This window comes from Anopheles coustani, chromosome 3 (assembly GCF_943734705.1).
Source record: "Anopheles coustani chromosome 3, idAnoCousDA_361_x.2, whole genome shotgun sequence".
Taxonomy (NCBI): Eukaryota; Metazoa; Arthropoda; class Insecta; order Diptera; family Culicidae; genus Anopheles; species Anopheles coustani.
The window spans coordinates 89,530,698-89,549,894 of NC_071288.1; the positions used below are offsets into that span (position 1 = coordinate 89,530,698).

General features: G+C 41.8%; 1 protein-coding gene across 1 annotated transcript in view; it reads left to right on the top strand.

Annotated features, from left to right (window-relative positions):
* Nucleotides 1-19,197, top strand: part of LOC131261401 (cysteine-rich motor neuron 1 protein) — a 157,850-nt gene that overhangs the window by 17,506 nt on the left and 121,147 nt on the right. Inside the window, exons 3-5 of the mRNA XM_058263429.1 lie at nt 4,915-5,084; nt 5,186-5,270; nt 5,935-5,981. Coding sequence (XP_058119412.1) covers nt 4,915-5,084; nt 5,186-5,270; nt 5,935-5,981 — 302 coding nt within the window. The remainder of the gene's footprint in view (nt 1-4,914; nt 5,085-5,185; nt 5,271-5,934; nt 5,982-19,197) is intronic.

The following is a 19,197-nucleotide window of genomic DNA, read 5'->3' on the forward strand; positions in this document are numbered from 1 at the left end:
CCTTCTTTACGTCTCTTCGGAATGGCTTAATAACGAGTCGGAATGTGTGACGCACGTGGTCTCGTGCTGGTGATGACCCAAAACACGCTGGTCGTTGCCATTACAATATTCTCATTTTCCGAGCGGGAAAAAAGGAACGTAATCTTCCAGTTGATGATCCTCCGGGAGGGAAAACCGTCCTTTATTTTTCACCTCCTCGTAATTCGTTGTCTATTCACGATCCATTGGAGTTGAACCAGGCCTGTTTTTGGAGTATTTTTTCTCAGTTAGAGTCGAGTTAATAAGTCAGTGTAAGCAACCAACCTTATAATGAGTCTATACATCAGATTATTTGACTACTTATTTTATTTGCTTTAAGTATGGATTAATTTTTCAATTTTACAACCTTGTCAAAGAAGTTAAAGTTACCATTTGTAAGTTAACAAAGTTTATAAAAAAAAAACAAATTATTGGTGGAAAATGTGTTATTTAAATTGAAAAATAAAACGTTTTTGTAGATTATAAACGTCATCATGCAGTATGTTTTAAAAATGGCCTAAGTAAACACATCAATTCAATTGGCAAATTTTTAAAATTTCCTTATTTGAGTGTGCAAAAGCCTTTTTCATAGATTTCTGAATTGAACAATCGACAGGTTTCAATATTGAAATTAACACTTTGCGTACCAAGCGTTTTAGCACATTTTTAGTACAATTTTTCTAATTACAATTTGTTTATAATATTTGTCAATCAATCGGTTTATTGTTTTCAAAGGCCAAGCAAATATTTATATAAAATATTACAATAATTTTTATGTTGCATTTTCATTTATTCATGGGTCAAAAACTTTTTAGAACAAGAACTACAGTCACCCATATTTGGGTTTCTCGTGTAGTCAAGCGATGTTGACGATGTGCAGAAGAAAATGCACTTTATATTCAAACGCTAAAATTTCAGTTTTTGCTGTACAAGAAGGAAAAACTTTATTTCGATACGGATTGCTGTATTCTCTTTAGAAGAAAAAAGCCATTTGTTTCCAATGCCACAAACCAACCAATTCATCAGAACTTTCCCATTATCCGATAGGTGCACTTGACCCCGAAACAGGGCTTGAAAGGGACTATTTGCTGCCTCCTTCGGTCAGAATGGTCGTGATTTTTATTCCGTTTTAACCAATTTGACTGAATAATCAGAGGTGGTTTAATCAATTAAGCATTTCAATGGCCGCAAGTATCCAACTCTAAAGCCGGCCACCACCCTTTCCATGCGCGTCGCATCTGTCCCCTCTTCCGGCTACGATAATATGCAGCATTAATTTCACGCCCTACGGTGCGACGATAATGAAATTTCCACAAAATGAAATCAAATCCACCGGACACTGACCGTGGCACCATCTCTTCCATTTGGCAAACGGAACTGAACCCAACCGGGGATTCCCCTTTTCCCTCGACGGCCCACCAAAACCGGATGGAGCAGCTTTGCCAAACCACGGCGCACAAATTGTAATATGTGTTTTTTGGTGAAACCCAATTTGGTCATTCGCATTTTCGCCGGCCTCGCTTGGAAAACAGATCGTCGTCATTGTCGTCGTCACCGCTGCCGCCGCTTGACCACCGGACGAACCTTATTAAACGTTCATCCGAACAATCGAATCAGTCCGTTCAAAAGCTGCTTCTATCAGTGGGTCGTTGTTCGCAAAGGGGAGAAGGAAGGGCTTTGAATGGTCTGATTTGATTCCAAAACGACCCCAACCCTTTCTCGGTGCGGTTTGGGAGGTTGCGCAAGGGGGTTGCAAATGGGGATCCTATCGTTTGTATGAATATGTAAAATGAAACAAACATGTCTCATCTAATCGAATTGTCCAGAGGTTTCCGGGAAGCTACGGGGAGTATAGCTTTTGCTAGGTTAGGGCATGAAATGTAAGTGTGTTATAATTTTGTGGTTGATTCGAAAAATTTTGCTATCAAAATACGAATTGTTTTGTGTAATATTGGGTTGTGAAGTAACTGCATACTAAAGTAATCTAAATGCAACATACCACAATTTGCAAAACCATTTATTTTTGGTCCTTTAAATAGTTGCCACGGGAGAATTACAGTGAATTCGATTGTGCCTAGGTTTTAACAATAATGTATTGTCAAAGAAGAAAAAAGATAACTGGTACGTTGGAAATGTTAGATGGTTTCAGTACCGGGTTTCAATACCTATCTGATGGTACTTTTTTCATTCAGATTCAGAAATACTTGAAATGGTTTATTTGATGTCTGTTGCATTTTATCATTTGAAATACATACAGAATACATACAATTCAATTTAAAAAAATGAACAAAACGCAATCCAGTCCCGCAATTATTTTTTTAAGATCTAGGGTTTTGTGGTATTTTGATTTTAGTTTAAATGGATGCGCCCAGTACTTCATGCAAAACGGAGGCGCCTAGAACTTCATATCCAAAACGGAGGCGCCTAGTACTTCATATGCAAAACGGAGGCGCCTAGTACTTCACATGCAAAATGGAGGCGCCAAGTATTTCACATGCAAAATGGAGGCGCATGGTGGATGATAAAGCCCCATTTAAATACCTTTGTTTGATTGTTGCAAAAATCACAATTTTATTGCAAATGGTAACAAATTTCAATTTTTCAAATCATATGCTTATTTAATATTTTACCAGAACCGGGAACTTAAAGCATTACTATTTCTTCTGCTCCTACTTTACTTTTTCATTCGACGTGTTGGAATACCAGACCCAAATCGTTGATTGGGTTATTTTTCATCATCGTTTACATATTTTCCCATTCCCCCACATGGAACCCTTGATGACCGTAAATATAAAGGAAACCATTTTGCTAATAGACGAAGGCAAACTATAAGCAACTTGGCGTGCGTGTCAGTTGGTCGGTGAAATTTACGGATCGAAAGGGTTTGCATGGACTACCTTCTGAAGAGGAGTGCCTTGAAACAGGTGGGCCTATCAGCGGCGGTATGTGAGGAGTGGAATAGGAAATGGGAAACGCCACAATAAATTTGCATTTCATCGAAACCGGCTTTGGGGCCATGAAGATCAAATCAAATCCCAGCGAGAAGGTTTGCCGACGAGATGAACCCGAAGACGACTCGCTCAACCCTCGCGCAATTTCGTTCACCCGTTGGATTTTCCCTCCGTTTTTTTATCCTTTCCCTCCTGTTCGATCCATCTAAGCAGGAGCAAATATTTGACTGAAAAGGCGGAAAGGTACGCACTTGGGTCTTTGTAGCATTCTGTTGCTACGGAACCTGATTGTTTGACTTGTGCGTGAGTGTCTTTGAAGGAAGCACAGCGTGAAGGAGTTTTCCGGGAAAACGCGTTCGTCAAATTCGTGGGATCGTTTCATGTGCCATGACCTTTTTCTTCCTCGTGCCATTGTCCTCGCCGGTCCTTGAAGATGGCACCGCTGGCAAAGATTGATTTTGATTGTGTTTTCTTTCGATGAAGAAAAATGACTCGAGGTACGAGTAACGAACGGAAAACAATACGAACAAACAAATAGACAAGGAATTCTACAAAAAAAGCCAATGGAGAGGCCAGTAAAAAAAAATGCAACGTCTTTCAAAAGGAACAAACAACCATCCCCGGGCGGGAAAGAATAATGATTCGGAACGGGGAACAAAAAAAAACTGAGGAAAATCAGTAAGCTTTTGTAGCAAATAAAACCCCACGGGAGGTTCGATGTTTCTTTCCGGTTTGGTGCCTTCTCTTTCTCTCCCTCGGGTGCTCCATCTTGTTGATGAACAAGCCTACGAGATCGCGAGTATTGGAATGTTTTGCCTTCGAGGGAAATAGGAAAAGAAATATTGTTTGTGGACACAATCTGGAGCCGGCGTTTCGCCGATTGTGGGTGGTTAGTTCATTTGTTTATTCATCCACAATAGCTTCAAATTTGTCTCCGTGAGTTTGGGTTGTTATATTTGCTTTGGCCCGGTATTCGATCGGCACAAATGGAAATAAACAACCTTAAGAAATTACGTAGGCTCAAGGCAAATATGGTAGAATTTTTGGTTGTTTTGCAAGTGAAGCGAAAGCTGTCAACATGTTTAATTTGATGATCAGACGCACCGAGAGGTAGAAAAAATGTGAGCATATGTCTTAGAAACATTAAACCTCCTTTGTTAGGTTTTTCTTTCAACTCAAAAGAATATGATATTTGCAACCACAAAATGAAACTTTCATTATTTATTCTCACCATCTGAATTTTTCTTTATTCCCTTCAGCATTAATTTGTTGACCAGCGTTGTGAAACTATGCAAAACATTAGCAAACTAATTTGCATAAACTTTTTCCCCAGTTGCTTCGATTCGCAGCAAAATCGAATTGCATTCAATTGAACCTTTTTCCCTTCCGTGAAGGAATTTGTTTTTGTTAGTTGTTTTTACCATTCCGTTTCGTTTTGGAGACAACCCACCATGCAAACAATGGAATGCCATTTTCTGAGGATAGCAACTTTTTAAAATTTTCCGTTTTATTGATTCCTTAGCGCTCTATGCATATTTTTTCCTCGTGTTGGTATATTTCTTTTGTGTGTTTTCGTTATAGTTGCACATCGTCGTGCAACTGTTTGGGTTTGGAACTGAAGCGAAAGGACACCAGTTTCCTTCCGAAGCAAAGTCTTTGTTTGCGAAGGGAAAATGTCTTCGGGGGCCTCAATTAAGTCGGTTCGATGTTCCGCTTTTTTCAGGTAGTAGTTATTCGGATGGTCTGGAAAATAAATCCTCCTGCGCTTTCCCAGGGACAGGGTATTTAGCAAATGCCGTATTGCATCTCTACCGAGCAACATTTTTCCTGTTCTTGGTTGTTAGTTTGTTTGTTTTGCTGAAGGATTTGTTTTTCGTTTGCTTGTCGGAAGAACTTTTTCCATTGCTAACCAACGTTTCGCAACACTTTCTTCTATTTTCTCCAGACGTACCACCAACGAGCCAGGACGGTGACCGGCCGGGAGGGTTGGACTGCCCGGAAACGCTGCTGATCGAGCCCGGCTGCGAGATTGTCAATCGGAAGTGCAAATGCTGGGACCGGATACGGCTGTGCAAGAGCAAATCCATCAGCAAGTGGGACTTTAAAAATATGGAGGTGAGATTTCAGTCTCTTTTGCTAATCGGCGAAGAGAGAGAGAGAGAGTGAAAGAGAGAGTTGTTTACGGGAGTCATATTTATCGTGTTTTTCTTTCCCAGGAGTGTCAGCTCAACATTGAGAATCTGGTGAAAACGGAGCTAGAGTTCGATGAGGACTACACGGCACCGCCGAGAATCAGCTTCGGTAGGTGTGAAATCGAAGGAAAAGATAAAAATGTATTCAATTTGTTTAAAAAACATTATTTCAATAGGAAATCCTTGGAATAAAAATTAAATTAGATAAAGGACGTTCTAAAAAATAATATAAACAGACAAAAAGCAAAAGTTCCTAGCAGCTTCAGGCACTGGATTAAAATGGAAAGATAAAAGTGAAATAACTTCCAATAGGCCGATATGAACATTAAGTATACTGTTTCGATCCGGAGTGTTCACTCGACTGAATGCACGATTATAAAATGCGATGTTTTCGATTTGACCAACGATCCGGAAGGCACTAACTTCGTAAAAGTTTTAGCGAGCTTTATCAGTGTTCGTTTGTGGATGTTTGCCAGTTCATTGGGCATTGATCATTAAACAATTTACTTATTCCCTCACTGATTTAGTCGCTGAAACCTTACACCTTGAGCTCCAGTTTGCTACTGTTTATTAATCTATCAAATATAGTTCATTCACGTTACTTTATAATTCATTTGACTTAGTTTCTAATTCCCCTTTCGTTAATCCTTTTCTCTATTCTAATGATATCCGCCAGAATGTAGGCAACATACTTAACTTTTATTTCCCACAAGTATAGATTTTGCTTCGTTTTACGTATTTATTGATATATTGTTTTAATTTACTTCTTGCAGAATCGGTTGTCACCAACAGGGGTAGGAGGAGAAAAAAGCTTTATCAGGTAAGTAATTTATAAAAAGCATGTTGCTAGGAAACTATATAAAAATTAACCTTGAATCAACATGGGGACGAAGATAAGTTTTATAAAATTTGGTATTAGTTAAGGTAAAAAATGGGCAATATAAGCTAGTTATGCACATAAAGTAAAAACCTTCATCGGTTGGTAACAAGAATCTAATTTCTCTCTTTAGTTCTCAAATTAATAATCTACCAAAAAGCGCTGCTGATGACGAGGCTGTTTGTTGATAAAAATAAGTGGCCCTAAGCGGATGCGACCATGACGGCCCACTTTTCCATCGAGTCTCATAATGCACCCGAAGAAAAGAAGGTTGATCATTTCTCCGGTGCTGCTGGAAAAGATAAATTTTGCTGTACCACCAACCAACCGGCACGAGTATATAAAGAAACTTACATTAATAATCTTCCCCGGTCCGGTGGTTGCATAACTTTCTCCCTTCCGATGGTGCATCATTGTTGAGCCTAGTTGACTATCAACATTGAGGTTGGTTTCGGGTTGAGTTTTCCCTTCGTACCGTCGAGTACCGGGCGGTCTACGGTTGCTTTCTGCATCATCTTTCCTTGCTTGAGAAGCGAAGAATGGAGCCTTCTTTCCACCTTGCAGTCCACTGAACTTCGGCTATTACTTTTGGCAAGAAGTCGTCATGGCAAGACGGGCGGATGGAAGCACAAGATTGCTTGCATTTTTAGGCACAATTAGGAAACCCTTCAGATTTTCGCCGGGAACTTTTCATCTTGTGGCACCACATTTTCGAGCGGCGTTGGTCCATGCCGATTTGTTATGCAGTAGTTTTTCGCCGAAGCAAAGAAAACAGCCCGGACGGAAACGTTAACGTTGGTTTCGTGAGGGCTTGTGCCGGTTGAAAACCACTCGAGGACTCTGCCCTGATGCAAAACTATCTCCCAACCGGCTTCTGCGGACGACTCGAGGCTATCGTTTGACTTCCGCAGTCCGGTCTTTTTTCCCCGAAGACGGAGACCGACCTTCGCTAAGCCTTCAACATTTCATTTTCCCGGAATCATTTGCGCGTCCGTGGCGTCTTGGAGAGGATGGAAATTTCGGGTACTGTTTCGAGGAAAGGTTTTACTTTTCCACCGGCATGCACCGGTCTCACGTTGCGGTGCGTGAAATTCTCTGCTCGAGTGAAGTGAAGCAGAAAAGTAAATTTATGTTCAATGGCACCGGGTTTTTCGCTGGGAAAAAGAACCTTCTCGTCTGCTTGAGGTGCAAGCAACTTCTCGTTCGTGGCTTCATTCTAGCTCGAGGGTAGAGACGATGTCCTCGTCGATCCCTTACATCGTTTGTCTTCGCCTCCCGAAACGGGAAAGCATTCGCTTCGGCCACCCGGTTCCATTGATTCACTATCGAGATTAATTCCGACTGCCGTCTCCGTATCCGTTGCGACATTCTGGAAGGGACGCACGCCACTCGGAAGGGACGTGGACGGGAGTGACAAAGGGAGCGACTAGGGAAAATTGAAATAAGTTGAAAGATTATGGCCAGAGACTCAGCAGAAAAGTGGTGGGCAAAAGTTTTCGCCCTTCCAAGCACCGGAGGGAGAAAATCCTGCCTTCGAGTCGACGGAAGGGCGTGTAAGGACCATCGATTAAGGGAGATCTGATCGATTATGGGGAAGATTTATGGTTTTGCGCTGAGTACCGCCGGTGGTTATAACCGGCGTTATCTTAAGATGATGTTGGTTCATCCCTCCGACTCGCTCCTTTACTCACTTTTCTACCACATTCCTCTCATGGTGGGTAGCCTAGAGGCCTGTACGGTGCTGTTTTCAAGATGCTTTAGTTACTTTAGACCGAGAAATGAAGCGCCTTCTTCGCCCGGCAAGCGAGTTTCGATGGAACTTTCGAGAGGCAGCCCCGGTTGAAAGGAGCGAGCGAGGTCATTATCTTATCTGGAACCCAAGTGAAACCTCTAGCACGTGGCGCTGGCAGCAGATCATTAGGCTTAGTAGTTCAATTTGCTTGCCATCGAAGGAGCCGCCTCCGAGTATCATGGTTTTTCTTCATCATTCGCTTGATTAGCTTTATTTTGGTTTCAGGATTAAATTACAGCTGAAGAATGTTTCATTTTGCGAATAGTTTTAAGGTTGGTTCTGTATTTGTTCAAAATGCAGCACATTATTTCAAATTCTCTCTTTTTAAGATCTTAAATATTTTTCGATAGTTGTAGAAGTTTAGTTTAAATCCGCAAGGTTCGTGAATTAATGGAAGAGGAAAAAATATATAATTTCAAAAAAAAGTAACACGCAATGTACTGATGCTAATGGGCTTGAATTTTTAGAGAGGAACACAAAAAATACAGTAATTTGACGCATAAGAACTAGTGATGTGCTCTCTGAGTGAGAATGAGTGAGTGATTCGAATCCTAATATTGAATGAACGATTAAAAGCCTAACAGATAGTTTTTGTGATTCCCTTTGATTTGAATTCTTAACTGGGATTCGAATCCCAAAAGAATGAACGAGTTGGTAAAAGAGTCGCTAGTCGCCATAGAGATTCGAATCCCAAGTTGTGATTCGAATCCCAAGTTGTGATTTGAATCCCATGTAGTGATTCCAACTGGGATTCCAATCACAACTGGGATTCGAATCTCTATGGCGACTAGTGACTCTTTTACCCACTCGTTCATTCTTTTGGGATTCGAATCCCAGTTAAGGATTCAAATCTCCTCGAAGATTAATAAATCATTTTACACGTTTTAAATCACAAAAGAGTGACTTAAAGATTCGAATCATCGTGATGATTATTCACTCTGATTCAAATCTCTAAAAAGAGTTGGAATTCTCATCAGTAATAGGAACCCAATTAATAAGCTTAAAGATGATGAGATAATATGAGAACAACTAAACTAAAGTATTTAATCTACATTCTTGCTTGGAAGAGAAAACAACTTCTCAACTTCAACGTGCTGAAGACATCACAAGAATCTTTCTATACAAGATGTACTTACTTCTAAGGATCTACATCGCTTAACCGCATCGTCGTGTACTCGAGCGTGGAGGGAAAACATCTTGTTACCGCTCAACGTACGATGACAAGACTCCACAAGACTCTTCTCGGTCTACCAGGGGTGCCATTAACGCAGCACGAATGTCAAGAAAATTGAGCCAACAAGCAGTTCTCTGAGCTGAGTGGAGGTTAAAAATCAGGAGATGGCGAAAAAGCTAATCAACATAAAACGTTACCCGTGCAAGCTGCAGCGTAGAATGCATCCGACCGGTCGGGATGACATTGAAGCGTAATAAAAATAAATTCAAAAAGTACGCAGGAACGCTGGTTGGGGTTGCAGATTAAGTTCTGTAATGAGTTGCCAGCTGCATGCGCTCGATGTTGTGAGTCCCCCCGCGGGGGGAGTGCGAGGGAGGTGGGAAAATAGATTGCCAGGATTTTTGCAATTCCCTGAGGAAACCTTAGAGGGGTTTCGCGTCCGAAGAAAGGGCTCTCCTGTGCTGCCAAAGACGGGTGGAGACGTGGTTTGGTTTGGGGTTTGCATTTTCTGCCCGGGAACGTGAAGTTATTTATAAACCCAACAACGTTCTCCGTTCCCACCTTCGAAGCTTCCTTTCTTGGTGCTCTCCGAGAAGGAGGTCTGCAACCCTCTCTGCCGGCAAAGAGTTTTAATAAACGTGTTATTAATAGCTGAAAAGTTCAAACGGCACAATCCCTGTGATCTTTTGTTTCCGTTTCTGGCACCCGCTTTACTCAGCCGGAGCTATTGAAAAGGACAATTTATTATGTGACTTTTCTTTCATGTGTGTTGGGGCGGCGATTTTCAACTTTTATGAGAAAGCTTGCTTGTTTAGTTTTGCAAGAAACGAATAGAGAGTCCTTTGGTAGAACCAAGAAGACGATTAAAATATTTATATCAGGGTATTGTTTCACCTTGATTACATGACTTTATATTTTCACCATTTTCTTACTTATTGTTTATCAGTACTTATCTTTTTATTTTGTTTATTATCACGTCTCATTGGGTTGTATTGTAAATAAATCGAACTGTCAGTAAATTTACGCTTTATTTAATTTACTTAAAATTCATTGCAAGGAAACTTCTATAGTTTTCCAAGCCCTTTCCCACTGTTCCTGTTGAAGGAAACAAACCTTTCCCAAGGCACATCCCACATTTTCCCGTTAATGAGAAATTGATGATGTCAGAAAATGTCACCAAATACCGGAACTCTGTTATCGATGGAAGTTTGCGAAATAAACAAGCCGATTTTGGTCGGAAGCGGGACTTAATAGGAAGGATGTCACAAGTATCACAAAAGCTTGCTCACTTCCGTCGAGAGGGTGCTTACTTGCGATTGCGGAGCTTGGGTACGATGTTTTCCTTGTGAAAGAACATCGTGTTTTACGATAGGTTCGTCAAAAATCGATCAAAATTTGCCACCAAAAACCAGGGAGCGATATCATCTTCGAGTGTTGAAACAACGATGACAAACAGAAAATCAAGTGTGCACTAGTCACTTGGCAATTTTCTAAGAAAAGGACGTTGACATAAGAGAAGGGACAACAGTGGGGTGAAAAAATAAAATGAATACCCCTCTCAAAAGCTTCCTCGTGCATCGATTGCTCTCGAAGAACGTGTGCCCCCTCTGATTGTTGTGTTTATATTTTCCCACTCAATCGCACAAGGAGAGCATTTTCCATTTTCCCAGGAAACTGTCTCGCTGGGTTTGCTGATTGACGCTGATGGCACTCGTTCGGCTCAGGCTTCGATGGTAATCAATGCTCGGCGAACGAACGATAATGTTTATCGCGCTACAACGACTTCGAAAATCGACGCCACACGGTGGAAGGTAGCGTCGGGCGGTTGCGGTAATGTACTGACGGTGCGGTTCCGCCAGTAGCGCCTGGAATTGATGGTGCTAATATTAATAATATTAAGAATAACAATAATAATTAAGGTACGGTCACAAGCGCGACCCCCTTTCTCGATGCTTCCCCGCCACATATTTTGAGCCCTTTTGGGTAAACAGAAGGGCATAACCGAAGCAAAGTGATAATTAAGAACCACATGCGCACGATGGCAACACGACTATCGACCTTCCCGTCCCGGTTTCCACTGCGACGGAAAATGTTTGCATAAGCAGGGCGTTGCGCGTTTCCTCCCGCCTTTTTCTCCCGCCCGGTAAAGACCACGAGCCGAGTCAATGTGGCCGTAATATCGGCGAGGGAAAAGTTCATTAGTGGATATTAGCATGCGAGTGAATTTAACCCTTCAGTGGAACGGGTTTCGCTTACGATTATTGTTATGGGGTTGGGGATAGGTTCAGTAAGCTTTGGATTGGCTGTGGATGAGATTGATTTAAATGATATCAATAAAAGGAGCGTAAATATCCCATCGTTTGGTATTTGTAAAATAACAATACGAATTCAAATATTGATGTTTATGTTCGCACGTTGTACAGCGGAGGGTTAATGAAGGCAAACACAAGATTGAATTCAACTGTAAGTGCACCCTTTCCCATCTTGTGAGATTTTAAGATTTGTTTACTTAATGGAAGGAGAAACTTACTTGAGATGTTTCCAATGTGTTTTTGCTTAATCGTGCACTGTGTATTTTTAATATTTGTTTATGATAGTGAACCATTTCTTGAAGTTCGTTTGTCGATACATTATGAGAAATTGTTAGTTTGTTTTTAAATTGACACCTTATAAAAGTTTTTTGTTAGCCTATCGAAGTTTTAGTCATTTTACAGTTTAATTTACTGAATTTAACTTGCATCGGGAAAAGTTTTAAGTATACTTCTGGTTGAAAGTTAGGATTTATTAACTAAACGGAAATAGAGATTTTATTTGTTTTATAATGTTTTTTTCTTTCTTTCGTTGTTTAATTTATCGATTCTTATTGTATTGAAGTGTTAAATTTAGTGATTAAAAACAACAAAAATACGAATTCAAATATTGATGCTCATGTTCGCACGTTGTACAGCGGAGGGTTAATGAAGGCAAACACAAGATTGAATTCAACTGTAAGTGCACCCTTTCCCATCTTGTGAGATTTTAAGATTTGTTTACTTAATGGAAGGAGAAACTTACTTGAGATGTTTCCAATGTGTTTTTGCTTAATCGTGCACTGTGTATTTTTAATATTTGTTTATGATAGTGAACCGTTTCTTGAAGATCGATTGCCGATACATTATGAGAATTTGTTAGTTTGTTTTTAAATTGACTCCTTAGTCATTTTACAGTTTATTTTATTAAGTTAAACTTGCATCGGGAAAAGTTTCAAGCATACTTTTGGTTGGAAGTTAGGATTTATTAACTTAACGGAAATGGAGATTTTATTTATTTTAAAATGTTTTTGTTGTATTGCTTCCAGTGTTTAGTTTATCAATTCTTATTGTATTAAAATGTTTAATTTAATGATTCAAAACGGTTTGATAATGTTTATCTTTAACGAGTTTTTCCCATGACTCGATTTTTCTTAGTTTCAGCGAATGGTGGAGCTTTTTCCGCTTCAGTTTACTCCGCATCCGTAACCGTGTACCCTTCCGAGGGGTTTGTTTTAAATTATTCGCTTTTGTAAACTAAACTCTCGAAACGACAATCACCGAATTCCCCGACCGAAATCGACTTGACAAAGGGTCGGTTTTGTTTTTCTTCTCTTACGTTCTCTCGTTTGTTGCGACCGGGATGCCTTTTATTATTCAAAAACATTGACCGAGGACTAACTACCGAGCGGGGGACTTCGATTTGGGTACCGTAAAATTTAACTCAAACTGCACGGAGAGTAAAACCAACAAAGAGGGATTTCTTTCCGAGAAAAAAGGATTGCACGCCACGGGCCCGGGACTGGCTTATGGTTTTGTTTCGGATTTGATCGGCCAGCTTTGGCCGTTGCCGACCCCAATTGACCCTCCGGACCGCGGTGGGAAAATCAATAATTCACCAACGGTTTATTTGTCGATGGGCGCCGCTCGTTAGTTCATCAATAATTGATCATCTCCGAAAAACAAAACCATCCCCCCCCCGAAAAGAGCTGAAAGCTTGGGCACGTGGGTTGACAAAAAGAACTGTGTCGAAGAGTTGGGAAAACTCCTCGATCGATTGTGTGTTTTCTTTTCCTCTAAAGGAGCCCCGTGGGGCGGCCGAAGCAGTTTTCACAAACCAGCAAGGAATGGATTTATTTGTCCACCGTGAAGAGTGCGTCCATTCGAGCCTGGTTTTGCTTTCTTCCCGTTGATCTTCCAGCCCTGCGGGTCGCATTAAAGTCTCCCGATGATCATTAGAAGGCCCGCGGTCGGCGGTTCTCCGAGCCAGAAGTGGCGGGGGTTTAACGGTTCACGGTTCGTTTTCGCTTCACCACCCCCGAAGGGACGAAGAGAAAGTAAACATATTGATTGGCCGATTGAATCAACGCCGTTTTGCTTTCGACGAGCGCCGCGAAGGGATGATGGAAAGAAGCAAGTTTTGATGCTGCGCTGAAAAATCATTAAACAACATTCGATGGACAAAAGACCGGCCCCGATTCCATCATTTATTTCGTTCGCTCCAAAATTCGGGGAGGTCTAAGGAAAGCAGTAGAAGCAAAGAGAAGGAGCTTTTTCTTTTCAACAACACCTCCCTGTTGCCAAATTAACGAACAGCAGTGTGTGAGAAGTGAGATGAGGCACGAGGAGTATGGTCGGGTCAACGTCCCATCATGAGAGGAAGGAGAACGAGAGCGGTCAGCTGATCGATGAGTTTATCCATTACTCTTCGATCAGCTGATAGCTCTCGATCGTAGCTGATAAGCGATCGGGGAACGTTGACCCGATCGACCCAAGAATGAGCGAGACGACAATAGGCGTAAGGAAACCTTCCTCGGCGGTGCCACGGAGAAAGTCTTTCTCTTTGGATTGTGCCACCGCCGAGGAAGACGACATAAATTTTAATACTCCGTTAAGATAAGAGTGTTCAAGATTTTTCGTCTGTAAAATAAATAGTTAAACCTTAGCATTATAAATTAGACTTAGCCTTTTTATCCTAAGCTTTATAACTAAGACTAGGTTTTAACATCTTAAAATTTATTTCCTCGATTGCGGGTGCAGGCTCAGAAGGAGCAATCAGCAAGCAGCTCAGAACGAGCTGTCGGTAAGAAAAAGACTCGTAAGAGCACACCCGAAAGAAAGGCGATCAGTGCTGTGAAAGTGCATAAATTGGGTGTGTGATAGGTGCGAGCAATATGGCCGAGAGAAGTAAGACGAGCACGAAACGTTCATGTGACGAAATGAACTTCTTTTCGTCCGCAATCTTTAAGCCACCGAGAGCAGTAAGTTCGCGCAGTAATGCTCGGCAACAGCTACTGCAGCAGTTAGCAGAAGAAAACGAAAGATTTCGTAGAATTTCTGACCAGCTACAGCGAAGGGAAGAAGATTTAAAGCTGAAGCAAATTAAACGAGAATTGGAAACGGCAAACCAAATTAGTAGCATTAGACAGAGAAAGCTGGCGTTAATGCTCTCATTCCTGAGTGAAGAAGAGTCCGCGTCGGATGAAATACCTGTGTCGAACGAAGGAACGGCGGAAGCTGTTGAGGCAGGGAGTAGCGTGATAGTGCAGCGGGATCCAGTTGAGAGGGCAAACCACGCAAGGCAGGAGGTGCAGGATGTTAACGCGACGACGGTGGAGGAGAGGAGAACGGCTATGGATGCGTGTTCGAAGAGACGAACGGCGGGGAATGCGTGCTCCATCTCGGTACCCGAGCGGGAGCTAGCGCAAAAGGACTGGAAGTACCGTGCTGACGGATTCGAGGATGCACCAGCCACGACCTTATCGGCGACGAGACGAGCGGTGGTGAATACGTGTGTCATTCCGATTTCCACGCCGAAAGAAGTGAATCGCCAACACAGTGGCTCGAAGAAAACCGACCCACAGCTCATCGGATATAGGCAGGAGAATCGGGCAGCAGAGCAGGTACAGAGCAGCAGTGAAGGTACAGGCATCAAGGCTGTACAGAAAATTGGACGAACGGCCATGAATGCGTGCTCTATACCGAGTCCACCGCCGGAGCCGGCGCTCGAGAAGTTGATATATTTGACTGATCGGCCCCAGCGTATTTACGACCAGAGAGAGCAGACAGTAAAACCGCGAGAGCAGTCGAACAAACTGAAGAAACCGTCGCAGAAAGAACGAAAACAGTCGAACAGGCGAATTGCGGCACGGAGACAGGAAGGTGTTAGAGACGACGCGAGATTGCAGCGAGAAGGACAATTGACATCTGAAGCCAATTGGGATCAAAGTGTGCGTCAAAGTGTGATCATTAAAAGAGGTGCACACCAGCTCAGCGTAACGAAAGGTGGCGAAAGGACCAGCCTTCCAGCGCCACACGATCGACGAGTGGTGCACATGGCGGTACATGGAGGAAGGCCGCGGGCGACGTCGAAAATAAATAGTGATCTAGTGAACAGTCGCTACACACGAATCAAAAATAACTTTAATTCTTGCCAAATAATCTCTACATTCGTAGGTGACGATTACGCGGTTGGATTCATCCCGAGCTTCATAAATTTGCTCAACGGAACTATCGGACGATCGATCACATACTGGCTGCTGACCTCTCTTGCAAGCGATGGTAGACACCGCGTTGGGGAACGATGTACGAATTTTCCACGCTTCTTAACTGCTAGCGTATGCAGGGCAAGAAAGAGCTGCTCGTTTATTTGGCGGGTCTTCGACCAGGAGTAAACGACTCGACCCCAGAAACAAGTGTATGGGCTTGAGTCGTTTACTGGGGGGAGCTCTCGGCCAATGCACCAGATGTTAAAACCTAGTCTTAGTTATAAAGCTTAGGATATAAAAAGGCTAAGTCTAATTTATAATGCTAAGGTTTAACTATTTATTTTACAGACGAAAAATCTTGAACACTCTTATCTTAACGGAGTATTAAAATTTATGTCGTCTTCCTCGGCGGTGGCACAATCCAAAGAGAAAGACTTTCTCCGTGGCACCGCCGAGGAAGGTTTCCTTACGCCTATTGTCGTCTCGCTCATTCTTGGGTCGATCGGGTCAACGTTCCCCGATCGCTTATCAGCTACGATCGAGAGCTATCAGCTGATCGAAGAGTAATGGATAAACTCATCGATCAGCTGACCGCTCTCGTTCTCCTTCCTCTCATGATGGGACGTTGACCCGACCATACTCCTCGTGCCTCATCTCACTTCTCACACACTGCTGTTCGTTAATTTGGCAACACCTCCCCCTTACCCCACTTTATGTCCGACCCGGTGAAACCCGTATCTGGAAAATCATTTTCGTTTCATTTATCAACTCCAAACAAGCGCTAGAAAAGCACTCGATGAAAGTGAAAACTGGCGTCGGTCGGGCTTGATGTGTTTTCCGCCGAAAGACGGGTGACCTGGAGGGCATGAGGATGAAATTTCACGCCTCGCTGGGCTGCTGCTCCTTCCCGTTCGTGATGAATGGTTACGTTGAGCGATGTCCTTTGTGAGGAGTTTTTTTTCCTGAGTTGCCATTTCGGAAAAGAAAGAACCTCACTCAAAAATTGCTTTAATGGAGTGAAACTGTTTGGCCATCTTCTGGGATTATTTTCACTCGCTCCCGGGGGTTCGTTAGGTTCGTTCGCCACAGTGGCTTTATCTAATACTCCCTGCAGGATGGTGAACGATAAGTTGAACACCGCATCCATATGCTATCGTTGGTCAGTTTTGAAGAAGCTTTCCCGGAGGAAGCATTCGCTTGACCGATTGTTAAATTTTCTCTTGGAGAAACCCCAAACGACGTAATCGATCGAAGGTGACGGCTTTGATGACAGGTTGGAAGAAGGACTCCCGAATGGAACCCGATTTTCTGACCATCGGAACAAATGAAGGCTGAACGGATCTTTTCGTTCCGTTCAACCAAGAAACTGACAGCTGACATCTGGTTATCATCGTTTCTTTCGTCCAGTTGACCTATTTCTGGGGTAAATTCTGAATTGGAAAGGATTCATTAGAAGATTCATTGACTTATTGACAGGTAGCTGATTTTTCCAAACAGATTATAACAGGGGTCTCGTGATAACTCACTCAATGATATATGTTGAATAATTAAATTATTTTCAATAGCTTTTCATGCTTCCTTAAACATATATTTTATTTTGGTTATGTATTATCTGTTCTTTGTATAGCAAAAAAAAAACATATTGTTTGTCAAATGAACAACAATCCATTTTTGTCAATGTGGTGGAATTTGCTCATTTGAAAGGAAATGCACAATTTGTTATACTAATTTTCCACTTGAGACATTTTACTGCACTGTCATCAGATTTGCATTGTTGTAAAATATTTTCCTCAATTTCAATCCTATTATATGCTCATTTATATTACTTTCCATTCTTTCGCCCGCGACTGATTGCTCGCTTGATCAACATATTGAATGTATTTCCCTCAGTGAATGCAGCTGCAAAGCGACGCTGGAAAAGGGCTTGCCTTTCAACACTTCATTATGCTGCGCATCGCGAGACGCCGTTGCAGTTTTGCCGCATGAAATATTTTTCCATATTTTTATCCTCCTTTTATCGCGTTCGGCGTTTTCTCATGCCACTCGGAAACTCGGTTGAGCTCGAGCTCGAGCGCGGGGTTAATGCATAAATTAGCATTGTTTGAGCTATATTTAATGGAAAAAAAAGAAGCAGTAACTGTTGCTTCCCGGCCGACGCTGATGAAGGTGATAAACATTCATTTTGTGATGTTTTCGATTAAGTTCGCAATGCATTGAAGTGAAAACACAAACATCCGCTCGGTTTTGCTAATTTTGCTCAAAAAATGGTCTTATTTAAAAAATGGAGAATAGTCATCTTTTTCAAAAGTGGATAAATGCCGTTCAATCACAGAAGAGTTATAAACGATAGTAGAAAACCAATTTAAATAAAAATAAGGATTCCGTAAATCAATAGACATTGGAACAAAACTAAAAAATATAAGAATTTTCCTAGAGTCATGCAAAGTTCAAGCAAATTACACTTTGCTAGTATTTCTTTCCCTTCGTAAATGGAATCCGTCTCCCAGTAAAAACACAAAAGTTAGTTGGCTGCCATTGCGGTAGCGAGAGCAGCTATCGTTCTTTGCCTTCCATCACGGCGTTTTTCATCTGATCACCATCGCCCTCCCGCAACCGTTTGGCTAAAAGTTTGATATTTCGCAGTCAAAAAAGTTTTCCATTTCCGCGTACCGGAACCGGTCGTCATCGAAGGTAAAACCGCGACAGCGAGACAAGAAGTTTACGTTTTGTTTTTTCACCCGTCACGCTTAACGGTGGAACTTTAAATTCATGATGAAAAACGCGTTAAAGTATGAGGTAAAAAATCTATTCGAGGTGACATTTAATTTAATTTTCGTCGTCGCTTTTGGAAATGAAATTAACAAAATTAATTGCTACTCAACTTTTCCCTGGGGGAAACTTTGTCGCTCGGTGGGTTGGTTTCGATATATGAGGGGGATTGTTGGAGTACCTAATTTTTCTGCCCCATCAATTGGCTTTTTTCTAACTTTTGGGTGAATGTCCAGCAAACTCTTATGACGTACCGCGCCAGGCAAGACCGTGAAAATATTTTTCTTTTCTATGTTCTAGAAAAACCAAAATAATTTTGATTTATATTATTTTCAAGTTTTCAATGAATGTTATCAAAGATGTATAAAAAATGAAAGCGATTGATAACGTTTTCATTTCAAATTATTTACTAACTTAATTCAAGCATTTCCTATATACTTTTTTTTCTTGTTCCAATCCATGGTCGATAAATTTCATTTTCCACACAATCTGAAGATAATTTGCTGCAGGAATCGCATACATATACAGATGCAAACTGATGTCAGAAAGAAAATGTACCGCTCGTCGGGAAAGAGGAGGAAAATTGCATTTGCAAAGTCGAGACGTGCAATTTGCGCGCGTATACCGACGAGCACCAGAAACGCTCGATTCCTTAATTTGCATCGGGAATTTGATTTTCCACCTTCTCGCAAAATCGTCGGTCAGAAAGCTACATCGGGCACGGAAAAGCGGGGGAAGCTGAGAACCGTGGTTGTGCGGGCGAATGATGAAAAGTGAAATGAAACGCAGTTACGCTAGGGAAAAGTGGAAACGATGGAGTTTTACGCGGTCTGATCTGATGCCGTGGAGCACCTTCGGGGAGGTGAGATGAATTTTCGCAAAGCAGCTCGTGAAGGAAAATTAATTAAATTTCCTTTCTAAAACCGCA